The sequence below is a fragment of the Coregonus clupeaformis genome, chromosome 32, assembly GCF_020615455.1.
Source record: "Coregonus clupeaformis isolate EN_2021a chromosome 32, ASM2061545v1, whole genome shotgun sequence".
In the NCBI taxonomy this organism is placed as follows: domain Eukaryota; kingdom Metazoa; phylum Chordata; class Actinopteri; order Salmoniformes; family Salmonidae; genus Coregonus; species Coregonus clupeaformis.
Window position 1 is genome coordinate 3457230 of NC_059223.1, and position 20579 is coordinate 3477808.

Here is a 20579-nt window from a genome sequence, read left to right on the forward strand (position 1 = left end):
TCTGTCAGTGAAATGAATGGGGGGTGGGGGTAGCCATAGCCCTGGAAGGTCTCCCATTGCCCTCATCTTGTGGCTTTCAGCAGAATTGTCCATTATGAAGTTCACAGGTCAATGGAATTGACCTCAAACAAAGTCTAACTGCATTGATTGAATTCCATTTAATGAATCCATGACCTATTTGAGTTCAGGAGGGTTAAATGGAGTTCCCAATATTGTACTTTAGCTCCATCTGGTGGTCAAATGTGCACATGGCCACACACACTTCATGCTAAGAGTTCCAATTGTTGCTCAGCTTTATTAGCAACATAATCTCGTGACTGCCAAAACAGAGTAGCTGATTTGTTTTCGAAGTGCCAAGATTATTAGCAACATCATGGTCTGCAGGTCTGGTCGATGACATTGACAACAAAACCAGCTCTGTGCAAGTCTTTATGATAATTATTTACCACAAAAACTGTACATGAGAGATAATCAAAAGCATAAAATAATATCTCAAGATATTGACACATTTCACAGCAGACTAATAAATAAAACCCAATACATTCCCAACGTGTCCGAAATGTCTTCCGCCAAAAGCCAGACAGGCAACCATTGCTGCCTCTGTGTTGTGCTGTTTGTGCGGTGTGTGGCTCAAAGTCTGTTGAAGAGAGTTCATTTAATTGTAGATTCTCTGCTGAGTAGACACGCTGCTGTAGTCCTGAGCTATGAGGCAGGTGGACTGAAGTGGACTGAGGTGGACTGAGGTGGACTGAGGTGGACTGAGGTGGTGAGGCATTCTGAATGGAATGTTAAGACACTGACCGTCTCATTCCTCCTTCTCTGTAACCTGCAGATTCAAAAAGAAACAGAAGATCCACATCATCAATTTATATTTTGCGGTCCTTTGTAGCTCAGTTGGTAGAGCATGGCAAGTGCAACGCCAGGATAGTGGGTTCGATTCCTAGGACCACCCGTATGTAAGATGTATGCATGCATGACTGTAAGTCGCTTTGGATAAAAGCTTCTGCTAAATGGCATATATTATATTATAATATAATACATCAGGGATGCTTGAAAGATAGGAAAATCAACTTTTTTTTTTCAACAAATATTTTTCTTAATAATACAAACATTTTAAATATATATTTTCATAGACAAAAGTATCAGCTATCACACAATGTAATGGAACAACCTCATTCTAATTTGTTTTTATAAAACACAACTCACTGGATTTATGTCAACACCGTCAGACACCTTAAAAGGCATTTCATTTTTAAGTTTATTGTTCAACAAGTGTTTAAATTGTTTAATTCTAACATTCGATAATATAAGGGCTGTTCTTACCACACCTCCTCGGGCCTTACTGCTTCAATAAACTGGTTACCAACGTAATTAGAGCAGCAAAAATAAAATGTTGTCATACCCGTGGTATACGGTCTGATATACAACAGCTGTCAGCCAATCAGCATTCAGGGCTCGAACCACCCAGTTTATAATCAAATTTATACAACGGGTGTGTCTAATCCTGAATGCTGATTGGTTAAAAGAGCATTCCAGCCGGTGTCTATTCCACAAGTTACCACCGGCTAAATCTATTACGTTAAAATACCTATTTACTCTGTTCCATCTGACTGCCCAATCCACTGTCTCATCAGCCCAGCCAGGCAATTTATAAACTTGATCTCCACTATAAAAAGCATCTAGACATTATCTCACATTTCTTTCAGACTAACATTTAGTTTTCAACAGCGGAGATTTGTTTAAACCTTGCTGTCTGTCTCTCCGACATTTGCAACATTGTTTCACTATTGAAATTCGATCTCCAGCTGTCCCATAGTAATGAACGTGTCAGGAGTCGGGATTCGGGATGAGACAGCTTTTCTCAGCCAGTCGAAATCATGAATCAGCATCATTTTTATGGATATATACAAAGACCTATCAATAGAAAACAGGTCAAACGAAACGAAGTGCAGCTAGTTTGCTGTCTTTCCAGCTTCAGTTTGAAGTGATTGTGTTAGCTGTGTTGTTGGCTAGCTCCTCTGAACAAGTGTCCTGACGAGAGAGCACATTTTCTACGCCAGTCGAAATCGCGCATCATTAGCTCATTGTTATGGATGTATCCAAATAAATGTCACTAGAAAACAGCTTAAACAAACGCAAATGCAGCTACTTTGCTGTTATTCTGGCTGCACTGTTCGACGTGACTAAGTTAGCTGTAGTTGGCTAGCTAGCAAGCAAGGGATAAAAACATTGCCAGTCATTATGACAATGGAACATTTAGAACGAACGACTGGGTCACGTCCATAGATACAGAACAAAAAGACTGAACGACTGGGTCGCGTCCATAGATACAGAACAAAAAGACTGAACGACTGGGTCGCGTCTCCGGCAACCGAACCAATAGAATGAACGACCAGCCGGCTTGGGTAGCAACCCTAGATTTGTGTCGGGGCTATATCTAGTTGAAGGATGAAATAATATAAATTAATTAATCAAAATAATGTTTTTAATGAAAATATGTCAATCATTATTTGAATATGCTGATAACCCGTTGTTCTTCGTCTCGGTTTCTGATTGGCTTTAAGGATATTCTAGAGCATGCATTATTTCCCTATAACGCACGGTATATTTGCATGATAGAATTCAAATGACTATAGTTAATTCTTACATGTTCTATGTTTGAGCTGCTTTTGAAAGCAATAGTCGAATTGAAAACATTATTGGCATTGAATTGAATTCGATTTTCATAATGGCAAGCTAGGACTGATGGTTTAGTTAGCTAAACTAGCAAGTCTGTTTGTTTGGTTACCACGGCAACTACTGTAGCTATTTAGTAAACTTGCTAGCTACTTCAGTGGATGTTGAACACATTTCTACCGGAAAATGAACACATTTCTAGTGGCAAATATGTTAAATTATAGCCTTGGTATAAAAGGAATAATCAACGAGGGGCTATGCAACTCCGTGGAAGGTCAGTTCTACTCCACTAGCGTTTCGTTTAACACACCTTCCACGTTGTTCATTGTTTTCCATAGAATGCATAGCATCCCTTACATTAAATACAAATCTCCAAACTTATTTTTGTTTTATTTTATAGCGCTATATAATGCTCCAGGGCTAATTTCGTTAGCATTTTGGTATGTTTTTCTACATTCAGAACATAAAACAACATTTATTAAGCAAACATTATCCCTTAGGTCTAGCATAGCAAGTACTTTAATAGTTGAAGCATATGTTGCAGAACAGTTATTCAAATATTTTTTCTGAATAGACAAAGATAATCGATTTTAAGGGGGTTAGCCATCTGTGACGGAGTTGACAACAAATACTCAAAACAGACATATTTTTTGCCTCTAAAAATAGAAGTTCAACACAAACATTTTGTGAAATATAGAAAATAATTCATTTGAAAATCCCCAATAAAAACATAACCAATCTATCAGATCTTTCAGCGCTCTGACGGAATTGACGTTACATGAAGATTTGACGGAGTTTGTTTACGGAGTTGACAAAAATGTAATGTTTATTCTTCATTCAAGTGGTAATACAAAGTAGCAATTTCGTTTTTTTCCTCAGTTGCTTTATGACTCTAAAACCTAATTAAAATAAATACATATTTGAACCAAAATTCATATCCTATCAGTCAGATGGAGTTGACAGTTTATGGTTGTGACCATAGTGATTTCAATATGTTTAATTCTATCAAAAGTAGAGAACCTTCCAGACGATGAGTGGTCTTGTTGCACCACGTAATGAGGACATGAAGAAGTGGTCCTTATGGTATAGCTGACCCTGCTCTTTCCTGATTCATTTAGGATTTCAGACAAATCTGACGGAGTTGACCAAATCTCCGGACACATTTTTTAGGAATCACAGTTTTGAGAGGAATATAAGTCCGAGAAGGCTATTGCAAGAAACTACATAAGATCCTTTTTCAGTTCGTATTATTATTATTTGTATTTATTTTTTTATTTACACTTTTTTGGAGAGTTTGAAATTGGGATCCCTTGCTCCGGACAAGGGCATTTCCGGACATAGAGCCGACATGGAAATTAATAATGAACATATTTTGAAAATTCCAAAAGCAAATCTTTTCCCTTATAAAAAATCCCCTAAATGTAATTTTTAAGTTCAAATAACGCAAAACATTTCATTAAACTTTAAAAAAAATATATAAATACTTTTTCCTGCCGGACAAGGATTGTCCAGACTTTCAAGAATCCCTGATATATATTAAGTCTCTGAATGCTCTGAAAATCAGTGAATGCAAAGAACCCAGGGTTTGGGTTTGTTTGTGTGTTAAATGCGTACGTGACACGTGTGTAAATCATATGATCTCCCATAACCAACCTTCTCAGCATTGGCAGCCATGAGAGCCTCCAGCTGGTGGTTCCAGCCCAGGGCATCAGCCAGCATCTGTACCCCACCGACCACATCCCCTAGCTGGGCCACATCGTTGTGTCGCGGGGTCCCCCATGCGAAGGGCCCCACCAGGTCTCTGTTGATAAGCAGGCGAGGGACAGAGTCCCTCACAGCTCCGGCCAGACTGGCAAAGGGCTCCACCTAGTGTATTGACATGGAACAACATGCTTTTATAAGTCTCCAGTAAAAATATATATATTACATTTTAGTTATTTAGCAGACGCTCTTATCCAGAGCGACTTACAGTTAGTGAGTGCATACACTTTCATACTGGCCCCCCGTGGGAATCGAACCCACAACCCTAAAGCGCCATGCTCTACCAACTGAGCTACAGGGGACTACACCTCAGATATCTTTGATATGCTCTCTATAGGACCCCTGGACTGCTGAGTGAAACCCTGTCCTGCCTGAGTGATAGGTGAATAACATATCAATAATAGGAGAATAGCGTGTTAATATAATAATATGCCATTTAGCAGACGCTTTTATCCAAAGCGAACAGGTCCGGGAGAACCACTTCGACAGCCCTGTCTACCAGCTGAGCTACAGAGGACCAATATGTTTATAACCGCTTAATATGTGAATAAAGCTTAATATCAGGTCTATAACAGGCTAATAACAGTTGAAGAATAGGTTATAAATGCTGAATAACACGTGTATAACATCTTAATAACGGTGTTCCTCACCTCCAGAGAGGTACCCATGATAATGAGGAGGTCTGCCAGGGGGAAGTCCTTTAGGTAGCTGAAGAAGTGAGGCGGTAGCTCCTCCCCAAAGAAGACGATGTCAGGCTTCACCACGCCCTTACAAGCGGCACACTTAGGGACTGTCCCCTTCATAATATCAGGCTAAACCAGAGGAGCAGGCAAACGCACAGGAGAAATACAGGAAATCAAAACCAGATATATTTTAACAACAACTATTCTCTTTCAAACTTAAGAAACGTTCACAAATGACAGTATCAGTGCTAGATCGATTGAAGTGCTCAATAATATGAATAAGTTGTAACAGGGAAATGCTCTGAGAATGGTGTGACAGTTAACCAACTCACACGTAGCTCCTCCCCCTGGTAGTCTCTCCGACACACAGTACAGGTAGCAGTAGCAAAAGTTCCGTGTGCCTCCACCAGTTTCTCAGGGGGGATTCCTGCCACTAGAGTCACACACACAGTGAAAGACAGAGAGAGAGAGAGAGAGACAGAGAGAGAGAGAGAGAGAGAGAGAGAGAGAGAGAGAGAGAGAGAGAGAGAGAGAGAGAGAGAGAGAGAGAGAGAGAGAGAGAGAGAGAGAGAGAGAGAGAGAGAGAGAGAGAGAGAGAGAGAGAGAGAGAGAGAGAGAGAGATGACAGGCTCCTGTGTGTTTTATATGGACTGTTTTTCATATATGGTCATAATAGTGGATCAACTCACATCTCTCCAGACCATCGATATTTTGCGTGTACATTCTGAGGAGCTGGCCCTTGTCATGAAGGAGCCGTACGAAGTAGTGTGTGAGGTTGGGTTGGTAGTTGCCTGGGTACAGCTCTTTGGCCAGGACAAAGAAAGGATTGGGGTTGTGATGGAAGAAGTTGATCTCGAAGATGGCTTCTGCGTAAGGAAGATTATACTGCTGGAGGTTGTCATAGAGACCACTGCCAGGGGACCTGTCCAAGGAAATTAGGGAGAAAAAGGTTTCCTACAAAGTCTGTGCATTCATTGTATTCCTGACATGTGTTGACCGCAAACACTTTCCAAATAATGCAACATCCCAAAAGTGCAAAACAGCACCCTGCCCACTGGTCAAGTGCACCTCTGCACCTCAAGCATTTGAAAATATTTGACATATCTCGTCACCTGAAGTCTGGGATGCCACTAGGTGTGCTGATCCCAGCCCCGGCCATCACTATGACCCTCTTGTACTGTCTGCCTCTGATGTTCTTAGTGAGGTCCTCTAGGGTCTGCTGCTTGGAGCTCTCCCCTCCTCCTCTACAGAACAGTCCTCGAGACCCAGGCCACCAGACTGTCCTGTCTTGGCTTGGGCGTAGACCATGAACATCCCTTTGCCTTGGAGCGAGGCATAATGTTCTTTGCTGTTGATCTGAGAAGGTAATGCACGTGGTGAAGTTACTGAGCAACTAGCTACTATCCTCATCCATCGTATTACCTGTAGGTCTATGCAATGTTCACGTCAATCATCTTTCATAATTACAGTTCGTTTCAATTAGCTATTTACGCTCTTACTTACGATTCAGTGTGACGAATCCAGCTGTCCTCGATGTAATAGTGTGATACAGACACAACCTGCACTTGTGGACCAGTGGGGAGGTCATGAAATAAGTCATAGCTAGCTGCAAGAAATACACAGTATATTTGTAGCTTTTCTAGAGCCACGTCTTCATTTTGGAAGCAGGCAGTTTGAGCGCATGTTTCTACACAATAATAACCATTTCAATAGCATAACTCTCCTAACCTTTAGCTACATTTCATAATGCACAACATTTGCTCAAAACAAATGTGAGCCGCTGCAGTAGTTTGTTGTTGCTCTGATTACCTTAACTCGTGACGACAACTGATTATACCGTAAAATATGTGAAATTATATTACAGTTTAGAATTAAATGTTGAAATAGAAGTGCTCACTGTCATTATTTTATCAATTGTAAATATCAGTTTGGTTCACTAATATCGATTAATTTAACTACTTATCGTGATTACATCTCAAACTACATGGCGTAATAAAAAACCCTCATCTGCAGCGTATTTGTTATAAAACTTACGGTAGATATTCCTAGCTCAACTCCCATGATTCTTTGCGTCTATCTTTGCTTTTGGTGCTAGCTGGACAGTTAGCTAGCTAGCCAAAGAAATTCTAGATTAAAGTTATCAACACGTTTCTCATTCGGTATCTAAATCAAACCTACCGCCAAAATGAAAGATGTTACCGGGTACCTCAAAACGCAACAGAGCATGAGCTCCACTCCAGAGATGGCATCGGAATGGCACACACTAGAGGAGTTTTACAACAAAAAGTAAGGATAGCGTCTGTCTACGTTAGCTAGCTTTGTATGTCATTCATGCGCTGAGTCATGGAGTTAGCTTGCTAATGCTACAGTAGTAGCTAGCTAAACATCAACCGTCAATGAATGACACAAGAAATCCACCAAATGTGAATTGTGTAGAGTGGAATAAAAAATATGAAATGTGTTTTATTCGTAACGTGACTAACGTTACCGAAAATGTATTGTTATGATAGTCGTCATGTCCACAATCCTCCTTGATGCTATGTGGCTAACGGTGGCTAAAATGCTTAACTAGACTGGGAGACTAGCTAATTTGCCAACATTAGTTAGCTAGTTAGTTAACGTTAGCTAGTTTGTTTGCGTGTAGGGACTTGTGACTTTGCAATCTTGCTAGCCCATAGGTGTTCATAGTCTTCGTCTTCCCGTCATCCGACAGCTTGCCGCCTAACCCCATTCAATTCAGGATTGTTTCTTATTCATCAGATAATGCCCATATGACTGTTAGTGGCTAACCATACCTCATCTTTCCATTGACAGGTTGTGGCATCAGCTGACCCTAAAGCTCACAGACTTTGTAAAAGACCCTTGCTTCGCCAAAGGAGATGGCCTCATACAGCTGTACGAAAACTTCCTCAGTGACTTTGACCACAGGTAAGACCAATACCAACCTACAGTAGTAACTGTCTCTCTGACAATTGGAATAGTAGCTAGAATTACAACACGGTTTTAGTAGTTGTCTAATCTCTGGGTGTTCAGTCATAACCTTTCTCTCTCTCTCTCCCTCTCCATCTTTTCTAGAATCAACCCACTGTCTCTGGTGGAGATCATCCTGTATGTTACCAGACAGATGACAGGTAAGAACACAGTCCTGACATGCAGTCTGTAGTCCTACCACCTTCTTCGCTGATGCTAAAGTAATTCAACATGAATCCACTCAGATACAGCATGTATCCACTCATGGGATTTCCACCAGCTCAACCAAGTTCTCCTTTTTCAGATCCTAAAGATGCTATCACCTTCCTCGAGAAGACTAAGGAGAAGGTGAAGAGCAATGACGAGTCAGTCATTCTGTGCAAGACATCCATTGGAGCCCTTAAACTGGAGATAAATGACCTTCCAGCCACAAAGGTAACACACACACACTGCCTGGGCATACAGTAACTTGTAGGTAAAAACCTGGAAAACAAACATCTCAATGGAGACCTGTCCCAAGAAGGCAGTAATCAAAACAAACAAAAGCATACAATAGCTTATTGTAGCCAGATGTATATGTATGTACATTTAAATCCAGTGTATATGTATGTAAACCCTGCCTTCCGTCCGGCAGATATTAATTGAGGAGGTGGAGGAGACGCTGAATAACTTGCCCGGGGTGACGTCAGTCCACGGGCGATTCTACGACCTGTCCAGCAAATACTACCGCATCGTGGGGAACCATGCCTCTTACTACAAGGACGCTCTGCGCTACCTCGGCTGTGTCGACATCAAAGACCTGCCAGGTAACATCCATTTACAATGTATAAAGGCAGTATGTAGCACTGAAATCAAATATGCATGGTTTGGCCATAGAGCAGAACTTAATTTTGGTAAAATCACAAAAGCATCATTAGAAAAAACATTTAGTTTACAATTGTTTGAGGGCATTATTTGTTTTTTTGTATGCTAGTACTCACTAGCTGTCATAACTGATGATGTCTGTATGCTAGTACTCACTAGCTGTCATAACTGATGATGTCTGTATGCTAGTACTCACTAGCGGTCATAACTGATGATGTCTGTATGCTAGTACTCACTAGCGGTCATAACTGATGATGTCTGTATGCTAGTACTCACTAGCGGTCATAACTGATGATGTCTGTATGCTAGTACTCACTAGCGGTCATAACTGATGTCTGTATGCTAGTACTCACTAGCGGTCATAACTGATGATGTCTGTATGCTAGTACTCACTAGCGGTCATAACTGATGATGTCTGTATGCTAGTACTCACTAGCAGTCATAACTGATGATGTCTGTATGCTAGTACTCACTAGCGGTCATAACTGATGATGTCTGTATGCTAGTACTCACTAGCGGTCATAACTGATGATGTCTGTATGCTAGTACTCACTAGCGGTCATAACTGATGATGTCTGTATGCTAGTACTCACTAGCGGTCATAACTGATGATGTCTGTATGCTAGTACTCACTAGCGGTCATAACTGATGATGTCTGTATGCTAGTACTCACTAGCGGTCATAACTGATGATGTCTGTATGCTAGTACTCACTAGCGGTCATAACTGATGATGTCTGTATGCTAGTACTCACTAGCGGTCATAACTGATGATGTCTGTATGCTAGTACTCACTAGCGGTCATAACTGATGATGTCTGTATGCTAGTACTCACTAGCGGTCATAACTGATGATGTCTGTATATCCGTCAGAGACAGAGAAGCAGGAGAGGGCTTTCACTCTGGGTCTGGCTGGACTCTTAGGAGAGGGAGTTTACAACTTCGGAGAGCTGGTAAGTACCCATCACCACCCTCATGATTGTTGTGTTTTTGTGGTATCCTCCCATTTGGTGGAGATATTAGCCTGTCCTATAATAAGCATCAAGCAGCCATTTAAAGCAAGTTTTGGCTGAGCTACAAACACAAGTTTGGGCTCAAGTTTTGCCATTGAAGCACTAGATGGCTTTGACAGCCTGTGTTTGACAGCCTGCCTACCTGCCTGTGTTTGACAGCCTGCCTACCTGCCTGTGTTTGACAGCCTGCCTACCTGCCTGTGTTTGACAGCCTGCCTACCTGCCTGTGTTTGACAGCCTGCCTACCTGCCTGTGTTTGACTGCCTGCCTGCCTGCCTGTGTTTGACTGCCTGCCTGCCTGCCTGTGTTTGACTGCCTGCCTGCCTGTGTTTGACTGCCTGCCTGCCTGTGTTTGACTGCCTGCCTGCCTGCGTTTGACTGCCTGCCTGCCTGCCTGTGTTTGACTGCCTGCCTGTGTTTGACACCCTGCCTGCCTGTGTTTGACAGCCTGCCTCTGACTGTGTTTTTAGCTGATGCACCCAGTACTGGAGTCCCTAAGGAGCACAGACAAGCAGTGGCTGATAGACACCCTGTACGCCTTCAACGGAGGCAACGTGGAGAAGTTCCAGGCCTACAAGTCTGCCTGGGGAGCGCAGGTAACCAGCACCACTGGCCACAGTAGGGCCTTGGCCTGGGGAGCGCAGGTAACCAGCACCACTGGCTACAGTACGGCCTTGGACCGTTGGTTGAATGGACTCTATGGATACTATCACTGCAAGAAATAAAGAACCAAAACTATTGTAGCTCCCGTTCTCTCTTTCCAGAATATGTTATTGTTTACACATCATGGACATGGTTTTGTTGAGGTGCTATGATAATGCAAGTTAATAATGTTACAATACTCGCAGAAGATTAGAGATCACCTGTCATTAACCAACAAAACAGAACTAATTTCAACATGTGTGTCTGTGTTCCAGCCTGACCTGGCAGCCAATGAAGCCAAACTGATGCAGAAGATTCAGCTGCTTTGTGTGATGGAGGTGGGTTCTCTTCTCTCCCAGGCAGAACCAATGCTCTCTCTTCCTCAATGGTTTTTATATGTTGAGGAGTGCTGACGGTTGAGTACGGAAAGGTTTTACTTGCAATTGAATGTGAAATGTAGTTGTTTTTACCCAGGGGTTGGCACCAAAAACTCAAAAAAATAACGAACTTTTTAGAGGAACATAATCTGAACCGGGAACGAAAGTGATCTATAATGTTCCGGGCATTTCTTTCCAGTCCCACAAAAAACCCACAACAAAGCGCCTATGCAAAGCCCTCCCTCTTGTCACTCAGAAACGTATTCCAGTGTCTGCCTGACAGATGAAAATCTTTGCCAGTGTTGGTGCGTGTGTAGGCTACCTGCCCCTCCCCTTCCGAAGCACAGGCTACTGTAGCCTGCTGACGTTACAAGAGTGATTCAGAAATTAGGGAGAGAGATTTTTAATGACAGAAGAATGGATTAACTTTTTCAATGCTAATTAAGGATACCATAGTTATCACGTTTCACACTGGATGTATTAACTACAAAAAAGGTAAGACGTGTTTTTAATTTTAATTCTGGTGCCGCTCTGCACACAGAAGCTCGTTAGCTCGTTAGCTAGTTAGCTCTGGTCCAACGTTAAACCGACTCTCTCTGATGTTCAAAGACATTCAACGTTCCTCCGTAGCTATAATTCTGTGGGCCTAATTCAGGTAATGCATGTCATAACGACAAGATGCCAAGCCGCCTCCTCCACCGTCTCTCGCTCTCTCCCCACCTGCCAAATTTCAGTCGCATCTCGCGCCCTACACTTGTCTGTCCAATGGATGTAAACAATAGCTTGCCCGCTCCACAGCCAGCTGCTCTATTCACACTGATCGGTGAAGTAATTTAATGTCGAGCTTAATTATATATATATATATATATATATATATATATATATATATATATATATATAAAAAAGAATGGTTCAGAACAAAACAATTGGAAAATAAATGTGGTTCCAACCCCTGGTTCTACCTACTTTTACCAACTTACTGTTGAATGCACTGATTGGTCAGTCGCTCTGGATTAGACTAACTGCCCTAACATGTCCTCCTCTAACATGTCCTCCTCTCCTCCTCCAACTGCCCTAACATGTCCTCCTCTCCTCCTCTCCTCCTCCAACTGCCCTAACATGTCCTCCTCTCCTCCTCTCCTCCTCCAACTGCCCTAACATGTCCTCCTCTCCTCCTCCAACAGTCCTAACATGTCCTCCTCTCCTCCTCCAACAGTCCTAACATGTCCTCCTCTAACTGCCCTAACATGTCCTCCTCTCCTCCTCTAACTGTCCTAACATGTCCTCCTCTCCTCCTCCAACAGTCCTAACATGTCCTCCTCTCCTCCTCCAACAGTCCTAACATGTCCTCCTCTCCTCCTCCAACTGTCCTAACATGTCCTCCTCTCCTCCTCCAACAGTCCTAACATGTCCTCCTCTCCTCCTCCAACAGTCCTAACATGTCCTCCTCTCCTCCTCCAACAGTCCTAACATGTCCTCCTCTCCTCCTCCAACAGTCCTAACATGTCCTCCTCTCCTCCTCCAACAGTCCTAACATGTCCTCCTCTCCTCCTCCAACAGTCCTAACATGTCCTCCTCTCCTCCTCTACCAGTCCTAACATGTCCTCCTCTCCTCCTCTCCTCCTCCAACAGTCCTACCATGTCCTCCTCTCCTCCTCTAACAGTCCTAACATTTCTCCTCCTCTAACAGTCCTAACATGTCCTCCTCTCCTCCTCTAACAGTCCTAACATGTCCTCCTCTCCTCCTCTCCTCCTCCAACAGTCCTACCATGTCCTCCTCTCCTCCTCTAACTGTCCTAACATGTCCTCCTCTCCTCCTCCAACAGTCCTAACATGTCCTCCTCTCCTCCTCCAACAGTCCTAACATGTCCTCCTCTCCTCCTCCAACAGTCCTAACATGTCCTCCTCTCCTCCTCCAACAGTCCTAACATGTCCTCCTCTCCTCCTCCAACAGTCCTAACATGTCCTCCTCTCCTCCTCCAACAGTCCTAACATGTCCTCCTCTCCTCCTCCAACAGTCCTAACATGTCCTCCTCTCCTCCTCCAACAGTCCTAACATGTCCTCCTCTCCTCCTCCAACAGTCCTAACATGTCCTCCTCTCCTCCTCCAACAGTCCTAACATGTCCTCCTCTCCTCCTCCAACAGTCCTAACATGTCCTCCTCTCCTCCTCTAACAGTCCTAACATGTCCTCCTCTCCTCCTCCAACAGTCCTAACATGTCCTGCTCTCCTCCTCCGTCTAGATGACGTTCACCCGTCCCGCTAACAACAGACAGCTGAGCTTCCATGAGATTGGACAGAGTGCCAAGATCCCCGTCAACGAGGTCAGTTGAGTAATCAATCCACCAATCGTATGTCACTTATACCAAATCGTTAGTATGTGGAGGCTTCTAATGAACATTGGTCTGTATCCGTGGTCACCTGGTCCATAGGCTTTTGTCCCAGCACAATAACGGGCCAATTTAAAATAACATTGAGTTGAGTCACGTGCTTTAACTGTCTGGAACCGTAGGCCTGCACATCCTGTAGCTCCGCCTCCAGGGTTGGTGACAACTATCGCCCCATTTCAAGACGACCTTGTTTAGCTAAAGATTCTTCAATCCTTGGTTAATGTACCACTTTGTAACTTTTGTATCTGATAATTGTATTTTTAATATAAACCAATCAGGGTTTAGGCCTGGGCATAGTGCTACCACGGCAACCACGGTAGTTGTTAATGATCTTGTCGATGCCTTGGATGCTAAAAAGATCCCTGCTGCTTTTGTTTGTTGACCTGTCAAAGGCGTTCGACACTGTTGGATCATTCTGTTTTGCTGAGGACGTTATCTAGAATAGGCCTGGGATACACAGCCTGTTTATGGTTTCAGAATGATCTTAGCGACACAACTCAGGCCATCTTGACAGACGGGGTTCAATCTGAATTTCTTGAGATTCAAAAAGGTGTTCCTCAGGGTTCTATTTTGGGTCCATTTATTGGTCATGTTGTATATTAATGACAGAGGAAACACTGTTAATACTTGTAACATTCATCTCTATGCAGATGACAGTTTTGTATGCATGTGCCACCTCGGTGCAGCACGGCCATTCGTGAACTTCAGCATGACTTTGATTCAATTCAGAAATCACTTACAAGAACTTAAATGAGTGTTAAATACAAGTAAAACCAAGCTCATGCTGTTCTCTAGGGCACGAAATGTTGACCCCGAGGACCTGCATATTTGAGCTACAAATGGAGCCCAAATTGAGCTTGTTTCTCAATATAAGTACCTGGGTGTCTGGATTGATGACAAGTTGTCCTTCATAACACATAGAAAATCTGACTAAGAAGCTAAGATCCAAGATAGTTTTTTATTTTATTTATATATATCAAAATAAAGCATGCCTCAGTATTGAAAATAGGAGAAAGATTGTTCAAACATCGCTTCTCCCTGTTTTGGATTTTGGTGATTTTGTTTACATGCATGCGGCAACCTCTGTTTGAAACCTTTTGGATGCAGTTTACGATTCCGCAATACGTTTTATCACAGGGGACAACTTTAGGACTCATCATTGTAGTCTGTATAAAACATGTGGGATGGGACCTCTCTGTCTGTAAGAAGAGAGCCGCGTTGTCTTTTATTTATTTACAAAGCAATCTTACAGAAACTCCCTTCATATGTAACTTCATTAATTAAGTTAAGAATCATACGTTACCAAACCCGTTCTGAGGAATGGATAGCACTAGAGATCCCTTCAGTCTCCAGATTTGGGAAAATCTGCGTTTTTAGTTTTTTTGCCCCTAATTTGTGGATCAATCTGCGGATGTTCTGGTGCCACTCAGGCAGTTAAAATGATTGATTGAGGACCTCTATGTAGTTGAATGTGATTTGCTTTTATTAAATATGTTTATTTTGTTATTGTGTGCTGAATGATATTGTTTTATACACGTGTATGTTTTATTCTGTTTTTATTGTATAGAAGGCTCTCTGGTAAAATAGATTTTTAATCTCAATGTGACTCCCTGTTTTAAATAAAGGTTAAATAAATATATGGATACCAGGGTTGGTGACAACTGGTGTTTATATGGAGACCAGGGTTGGTGACAACTGGTGTTTTATATGGAGACCAGGGTTGGTGACAACTGGTGTTTTATATGGAGACCAGGGTTGGTGACAACTGGTGTTTTATATGGAGACCAGGGTTGGTGACAACTGGTGTTTATATGGAGACCAGGGTTGGTGACAACTGGTGTTTATATGGAGACCAGGGTTGGTGACAACTGGTGTTTATATGGAGACCAGGGTTGGTGACAACTGGTGTTTATATGGAGACCAGGGTTGGTGACAACTGGTGTTTATATGGAGACCAGGGTTGGTGACAACTGGTGTTTATATGGAGTGTTGATTGTAAACTGTCTGAGCTCCCTGACTGGGTCTGATTGCGGTTCTTGGTTGTCCCCTGCAGGTGGAGCTGCTAGTGATGAAGGCTCTGTCTGTGGGTCTGATCAAAGGAAACATTGATGAGGTGGACCAGAAGGTTCAGATGACCTGGGTGCAGCCCCGAGTACTGGACCTGCAGCAGGTAAATACATACACCTCAACATATTCATATTCACGGGCCAAGGAATAATAATCAGCCAATGAGAAACACCGGTTCTCAGGGGCCAGGCGTGACTCCTGGTTTTCACCAGAAATAGGGAATATTCCATTGTTTTACTATAACACCCTCTGTAACACAAGACATTGGGACCAATCCTAGTTGTAGTTAATAAAAAAAAGTGGCTTTGGAATCATCCTCAATGAGCTATAGAAAAGCTTGTTACTCCTCTCTGACCGTTAACCTTTGACCCTCCCTCTCATCCCCGCCCCTCTTCAGATCAAGGGCATGAAGGACCGGTTGGACCTGTGGTGTGGAGATGTGAAGAACATGGCTGTGTTGGTGGAACAGCAGGCCCACGATATCCTCACCTAGACATGCCTCCTCCCTCTGGTCTCCCCCTGGTTTATCCTCACCTAGACAGGTCTCCTGCCTCCCCCTGGTCTCTCTGGCCCTGTCCAGAACAACCCCCTAACCTCTAGACACTTGTAGAGATCAGAGAGGATTTGATTGGTTTAAGCAATATGATGATAGTACCTTGTCCTCTGATAGGCTAGGTGGAGTTTTGGCCATGTTGCTTACACCAATCCAATCCTCTCTGATCCTTCACAAGGGTCTAAGGTGTAGGTGCAAGGAATGTTCTTCTGGACAGGGCCCTTCTCCCAGCCTGTTCACCCCCTAGAATGGCCACCTTCAGCAGGCATACCACCACCACAGGAGTCCCCTCTCTTCATTCCTCTACCTACCTATCTCCCAGGAGGACTGATGCATCCAGCTTTTTCAGTTTTTGTAATTTGTATTTTTTTGTTGGGGTGCCATGTATGTTCTTCATGTTTTACTGTAACCATTTATATCCTAATGGTAGTAAATAAAATTAAAATATAACATTGTTGAATTTTGAGAAAAAAAGATGCTGGTTTGTGAAACATTACCCTCAAAGCATGGATTGTGGATGTGACTGTGTTTTAGATAAACCTTATATGGTTATATTGAACCTAATAGAATGACACGGTTTCCCCAACCCTGGATCCCGAGTAATGTTTCACCAGAAGGTTATATTGTGTTTAGGAGAGGTCCAACCACACAAGCCTCTGGGTTGACTGCTGCTGATATTGTGTGTGACCCCAGGGGTTGATGAGGTCCAGGACTAGAGGGGTGAGGTGTGACCCCAGGAGTTGATGAGGTCCAGGACTAGAGGGGTGAGGTGTGACCCCAGGAGTTGATGAGGTCCAGGACTAGAGGGGTGAGGTGTGACCCCAGGAGTTGATGAGGTCCAGGACTAGAGGGGTGAGGTGTGACCCCAGGTGTTGATGAGGTCCAGGACTAGAGGGGTGAGGTGTGACCCCAGGAGTTGATGAGGTCCAGGACTAGAAGGGTGAGGTGTGACCCCAGGTGTTGTTGAGGTCCAGGACTAGAGGGGTGAGGTGTGACCCCAGGTGTTGATGAGGTCCAGGACTAGAGTGGTGAGGTGTGACCCCAGGAGTTGATGAGGTCCAGGACTAGAAGGGTGAGGTGTGACCCCAGGTGTTGTTGAGGTCCAGGACTAGAAGGGTGAGGTGTGACCCCAGGTGTTGTTGAGGTCCAGGACTAGAGTGGTGAGGTGTGACCCCAGGTGTTGTTGAGGTCCAGGACTAGAAGGGTGAGGTGTGACCCCAGGTGTTGTTGAGGTCCAGGACTAGAGGGGTGAGGTGTGACCCCAGGGGTTGAATATTCATTCATATATTCCATCATTTCAGTTATTTTCCATTCTCAATTCATCTCTTCAACTACTGTGCTTAACATTGAGTTGCACCCCCTTTTGCCCTCAGAACAGCCTCAATTCATTGGTGCGTGGACTCTACAAGGTGTCGAAAGCGTTCCACAGGGATCCTGGCCCATGTTGACTCCAATGCTCCCTACAGTTGGCAGGATGTCCTTTGGATGGTGGACCATTATTGATACACACGGGGAAACTGTTTGAGCGTGGAAAAACCCAGCAGTGTTGCAGTTCTTGACACACTCTTAAATTGATTGAAGTGGATTTAACAAGTGACATCAAAAAAAGGGATCATAGCTTTCACTTGGTCAGTCTATGTCATGGAAAGAGCAGGTGTTCGTAATGTTTTGTCCACTCGGTGTAAAATGTAGGCGGAGTTATAACCCACTGATTTACCATACAACAAATAATTCAATCGATGCACGGCATTTATAGATACAGCATTATGAATATCTATTCTACAGCAAAATTCTTAATACAGGATCTTACTTAAATCTTAATGAAGGGTTTTCAGAAATTGTCTATAGGCAATCTATTGAGCTAAATCAGTCTTAGATTGTCCCTGAAGTAAAGGAACAGCATCCAACAGCGAGAGGAGATCGTGACGAACACCCACCAGCTCACTACTCTGTTCCAAGGTGATTCATTAAAGTCTTCCATTTAATCAATACATTTTTATGAGGCCAGACTGAATCCCTGAATGTGTGCTGGCTTCACGCTCATTTGGATTAGAACCATCAACTACATACAGTACATAGCCTGGTTAAACAATGGTGAAACACAGCGAAATCAGTGTGGGTGTCATGCTGTGAACTACATAACCACATTATCAGGCTATGAACTACATAACCACATTATCAGGCTGAACAAATTAAAATGGGGCAGGCTTGAACTATAAAATTAAACAAAACAATGGCTACGGTAACCACATTATCAGGCTGTGAACTACATAACCACATTATCAGGCTGTGAACTACATAACCACATTATCAGGCTATGAACTACGAACCACATTATCAGGCTATGAACTACATGACCACATTATCAAAATGCCACCTTGATAATCAAAGGGAACATGTTGGGAGTGTAATTGAACACCTGAAACTGTTATGAATTGAAATAATACAAATGACAGTGCCTTCAGAAAGTATTCGTACCCCCATTTTGTTGTATTACAGCCTGAATTCAAAATGGATTCAAATATATTTTTTCTCCCACCCATCTACTCAAAATAGCCCATAATGACAAAGTATTAAAACACCCCCCACATTTTTTGGTGTGAAAATTAAATACAAAAAATATCTCATTGACATAATGATTCACAATCCTTTTCTATAGCACTCCAAATTGAGCTCAGGTGCATCCAATTTACTTTGATCATCCTTGATATGTCACTATAACTTGATTGGATTCCACCTGTGGCCAATTCAATTGTTTGGACATGATTTAGAAAGAAACACACCTGTCTATATAAGGTCCCACAGTTGACAGTGCATGTCAGAGCAGAAACTATACCAAGAAGTCCAAGGAACTGGCTGTAGATCTCCCAGATACAATTGTGATGAGGCATATATCTGGGGAAGGGTGTAAAACCATTTCTAGAGTGTTGAAAGTTTCCAAGAGCACAGTGGTCTCCATCGTTGGCAAATAGAAAAAAGATGGAACTACCCAGACTCTGCCCAGAGCTGGCCGTCCGACCAAACTGAGCAACCGGGCAAGAAGGACCTTGGTCAGGCAGGTGACCAAGAACCCAATGACCACTCTGACAGAACTACAGAGTTCCTTGGCTGAGATGGGAGAACCTGCCAGAAGGACAACAGTCTCTACAGCACTTCACCAATCTGGGCTTTCTCCAGACATAGCAAAGTGCTATGTCTGGAGAAGACCAGGCACAGCTCATCACCCATCTAACACCACTCGGGCTCCCGAGTGGCGCAGCGGTCTAAGGCACTGCATCTCAGTGCTTGAGGCGTCACTACAGACCCCCTGGTTCGATTCCAGGCTGTATCACAACCGGCCGTGATTGGGAGTCCCATAGGGCGGCGCACAATTGGCCCAGTGTCGTCCGGGTTTGGCCGGTGTAGGCCGTCATTGTAAATAAGAATTTGTTCTTAACTGACTTGCCTAGTTAAATAAAGGTAAAATAAAAAATAAAATAAAAAATCCCTACTGTGAAGCATGGTGGTGGCAGCATCATGCTATGGGGATGCTTTTCAGTGGCAGGGACTGGTTGACTGGTAAGGATAGAGGGAACAATGAATGGATCCTTGTGAGAACCTGCTTCAGAGTGCAAACAACCTTAGACTGGGGCAAAGATCTTTGTTCTAACAGTTTCAGCAGCCTCCTGTGCCCCAAGCATTTAGCCAAAGCAACGCTGGAATAGCTTCAGAACAAGAAAGTCCTTGAGTGGCCCAGGCAAAGCCCAGACTTGAATCCCATTGAAAATCTGTGGAAAGACTTGAAGATTGCTGTTCACTGCCACTCCCCAACTAACTTAACAGAGTTTGAGAAAAAATCTGCAAGGAAGAATGGGGGGAAATCCTCAAATCCAGATGTGCAAAGCTGAAACAGACATACCCAAGACGACTCAACGCTGTAATCGCTGCCAAAGGCGCTTCTACAAAGTATTGACTCTGGGGTGTGAATACTTACGTAAATTAGATATTTCTGTATTTCAATTTCAATACATTTGCTAAAATTTCAAAAAAACATGCTTTCACTTCGTCATTATGGGGTATTATGTGTAGATAGGTGAGGGATTTTTAAAATCAATTTTGAATTCAGGCTGTAACACAACAAGATGTGGAATAAGGCAAGGGGTATGAATACTTTCTGAAGGTCCTGTATTTTATGGTGCACAAAAATGTCCTTTTGGCGACAGTATTGAGCTATTGACTCTCTGAAATGTAAATGGCCAGGGAAGACCATTTACATGAGAATGCTATTCATTGACCACAGCTCAGCGTTCAACACCATAGTGCCCTCAAAGCTCATCACTAAGCTAAGGATCCTGGGACTAAACACTAACCTCTGCAACTGGATCCTGGACTTCCTGACGGGCCGCCACCCAGGTGGTAAGGGTAGGTAACAACACATCTGCCACGCTGATCCTCAGGGGTGCGTGCTCAGTCCCCTCCTGTACTCCCTGTTCACCCATGACTGCATGGCCAGGCACGACTCCAACACCATCATTAAGTTTTCCGACAATACAACAGTGGTAGGCCTGATCACCGACAATGATGAGACAGCCTATAGGGAGGAGGTC

At 43.3% G+C, this 20579-nt stretch overlaps 2 protein-coding genes across 2 annotated transcripts; one reads left to right on the forward strand and one right to left on the reverse strand.

Annotated features, from left to right (window-relative positions):
* Positions 1 to 416: 416 nt before the first annotated feature.
* Positions 417 to 6934, reverse strand: sirt3 (sirtuin 3). Its single transcript, XM_045210001.1, has 7 exons — positions 6624 to 6934; positions 6233 to 6476; positions 5810 to 6042; positions 5453 to 5553; positions 5088 to 5249; positions 4330 to 4542; positions 417 to 826 (listed from the first exon to the last, which is right to left on the reverse strand). Exons 1-7 carry the CDS (start codon positions 6718 to 6720, stop codon positions 806 to 808), a joined length of 1071 nt encoding a protein of 356 aa, XP_045065936.1. The 5' UTR covers positions 6721 to 6934; the 3' UTR covers positions 417 to 805.
* A 254-nt stretch (positions 6935 to 7188) lies between these two features.
* On the forward strand, positions 7189 to 16450 carry psmd13 (proteasome 26S subunit, non-ATPase 13). Its single transcript, XM_045210002.1, has 12 exons — positions 7189 to 7406; positions 7935 to 8048; positions 8196 to 8251; positions 8395 to 8525; positions 8725 to 8896; positions 9825 to 9904; positions 10435 to 10560; positions 10882 to 10944; positions 13227 to 13307; positions 15427 to 15543; positions 15838 to 15959; positions 15997 to 16450. Exons 1-11 carry the CDS (start codon positions 7306 to 7308, stop codon positions 15931 to 15933), a joined length of 1137 nt encoding a protein of 378 aa, XP_045065937.1. The 5' UTR covers positions 7189 to 7305; the 3' UTR covers positions 15934 to 15959; positions 15997 to 16450.
* Positions 16451 to 20579: the final 4129 nt, after the last annotated feature.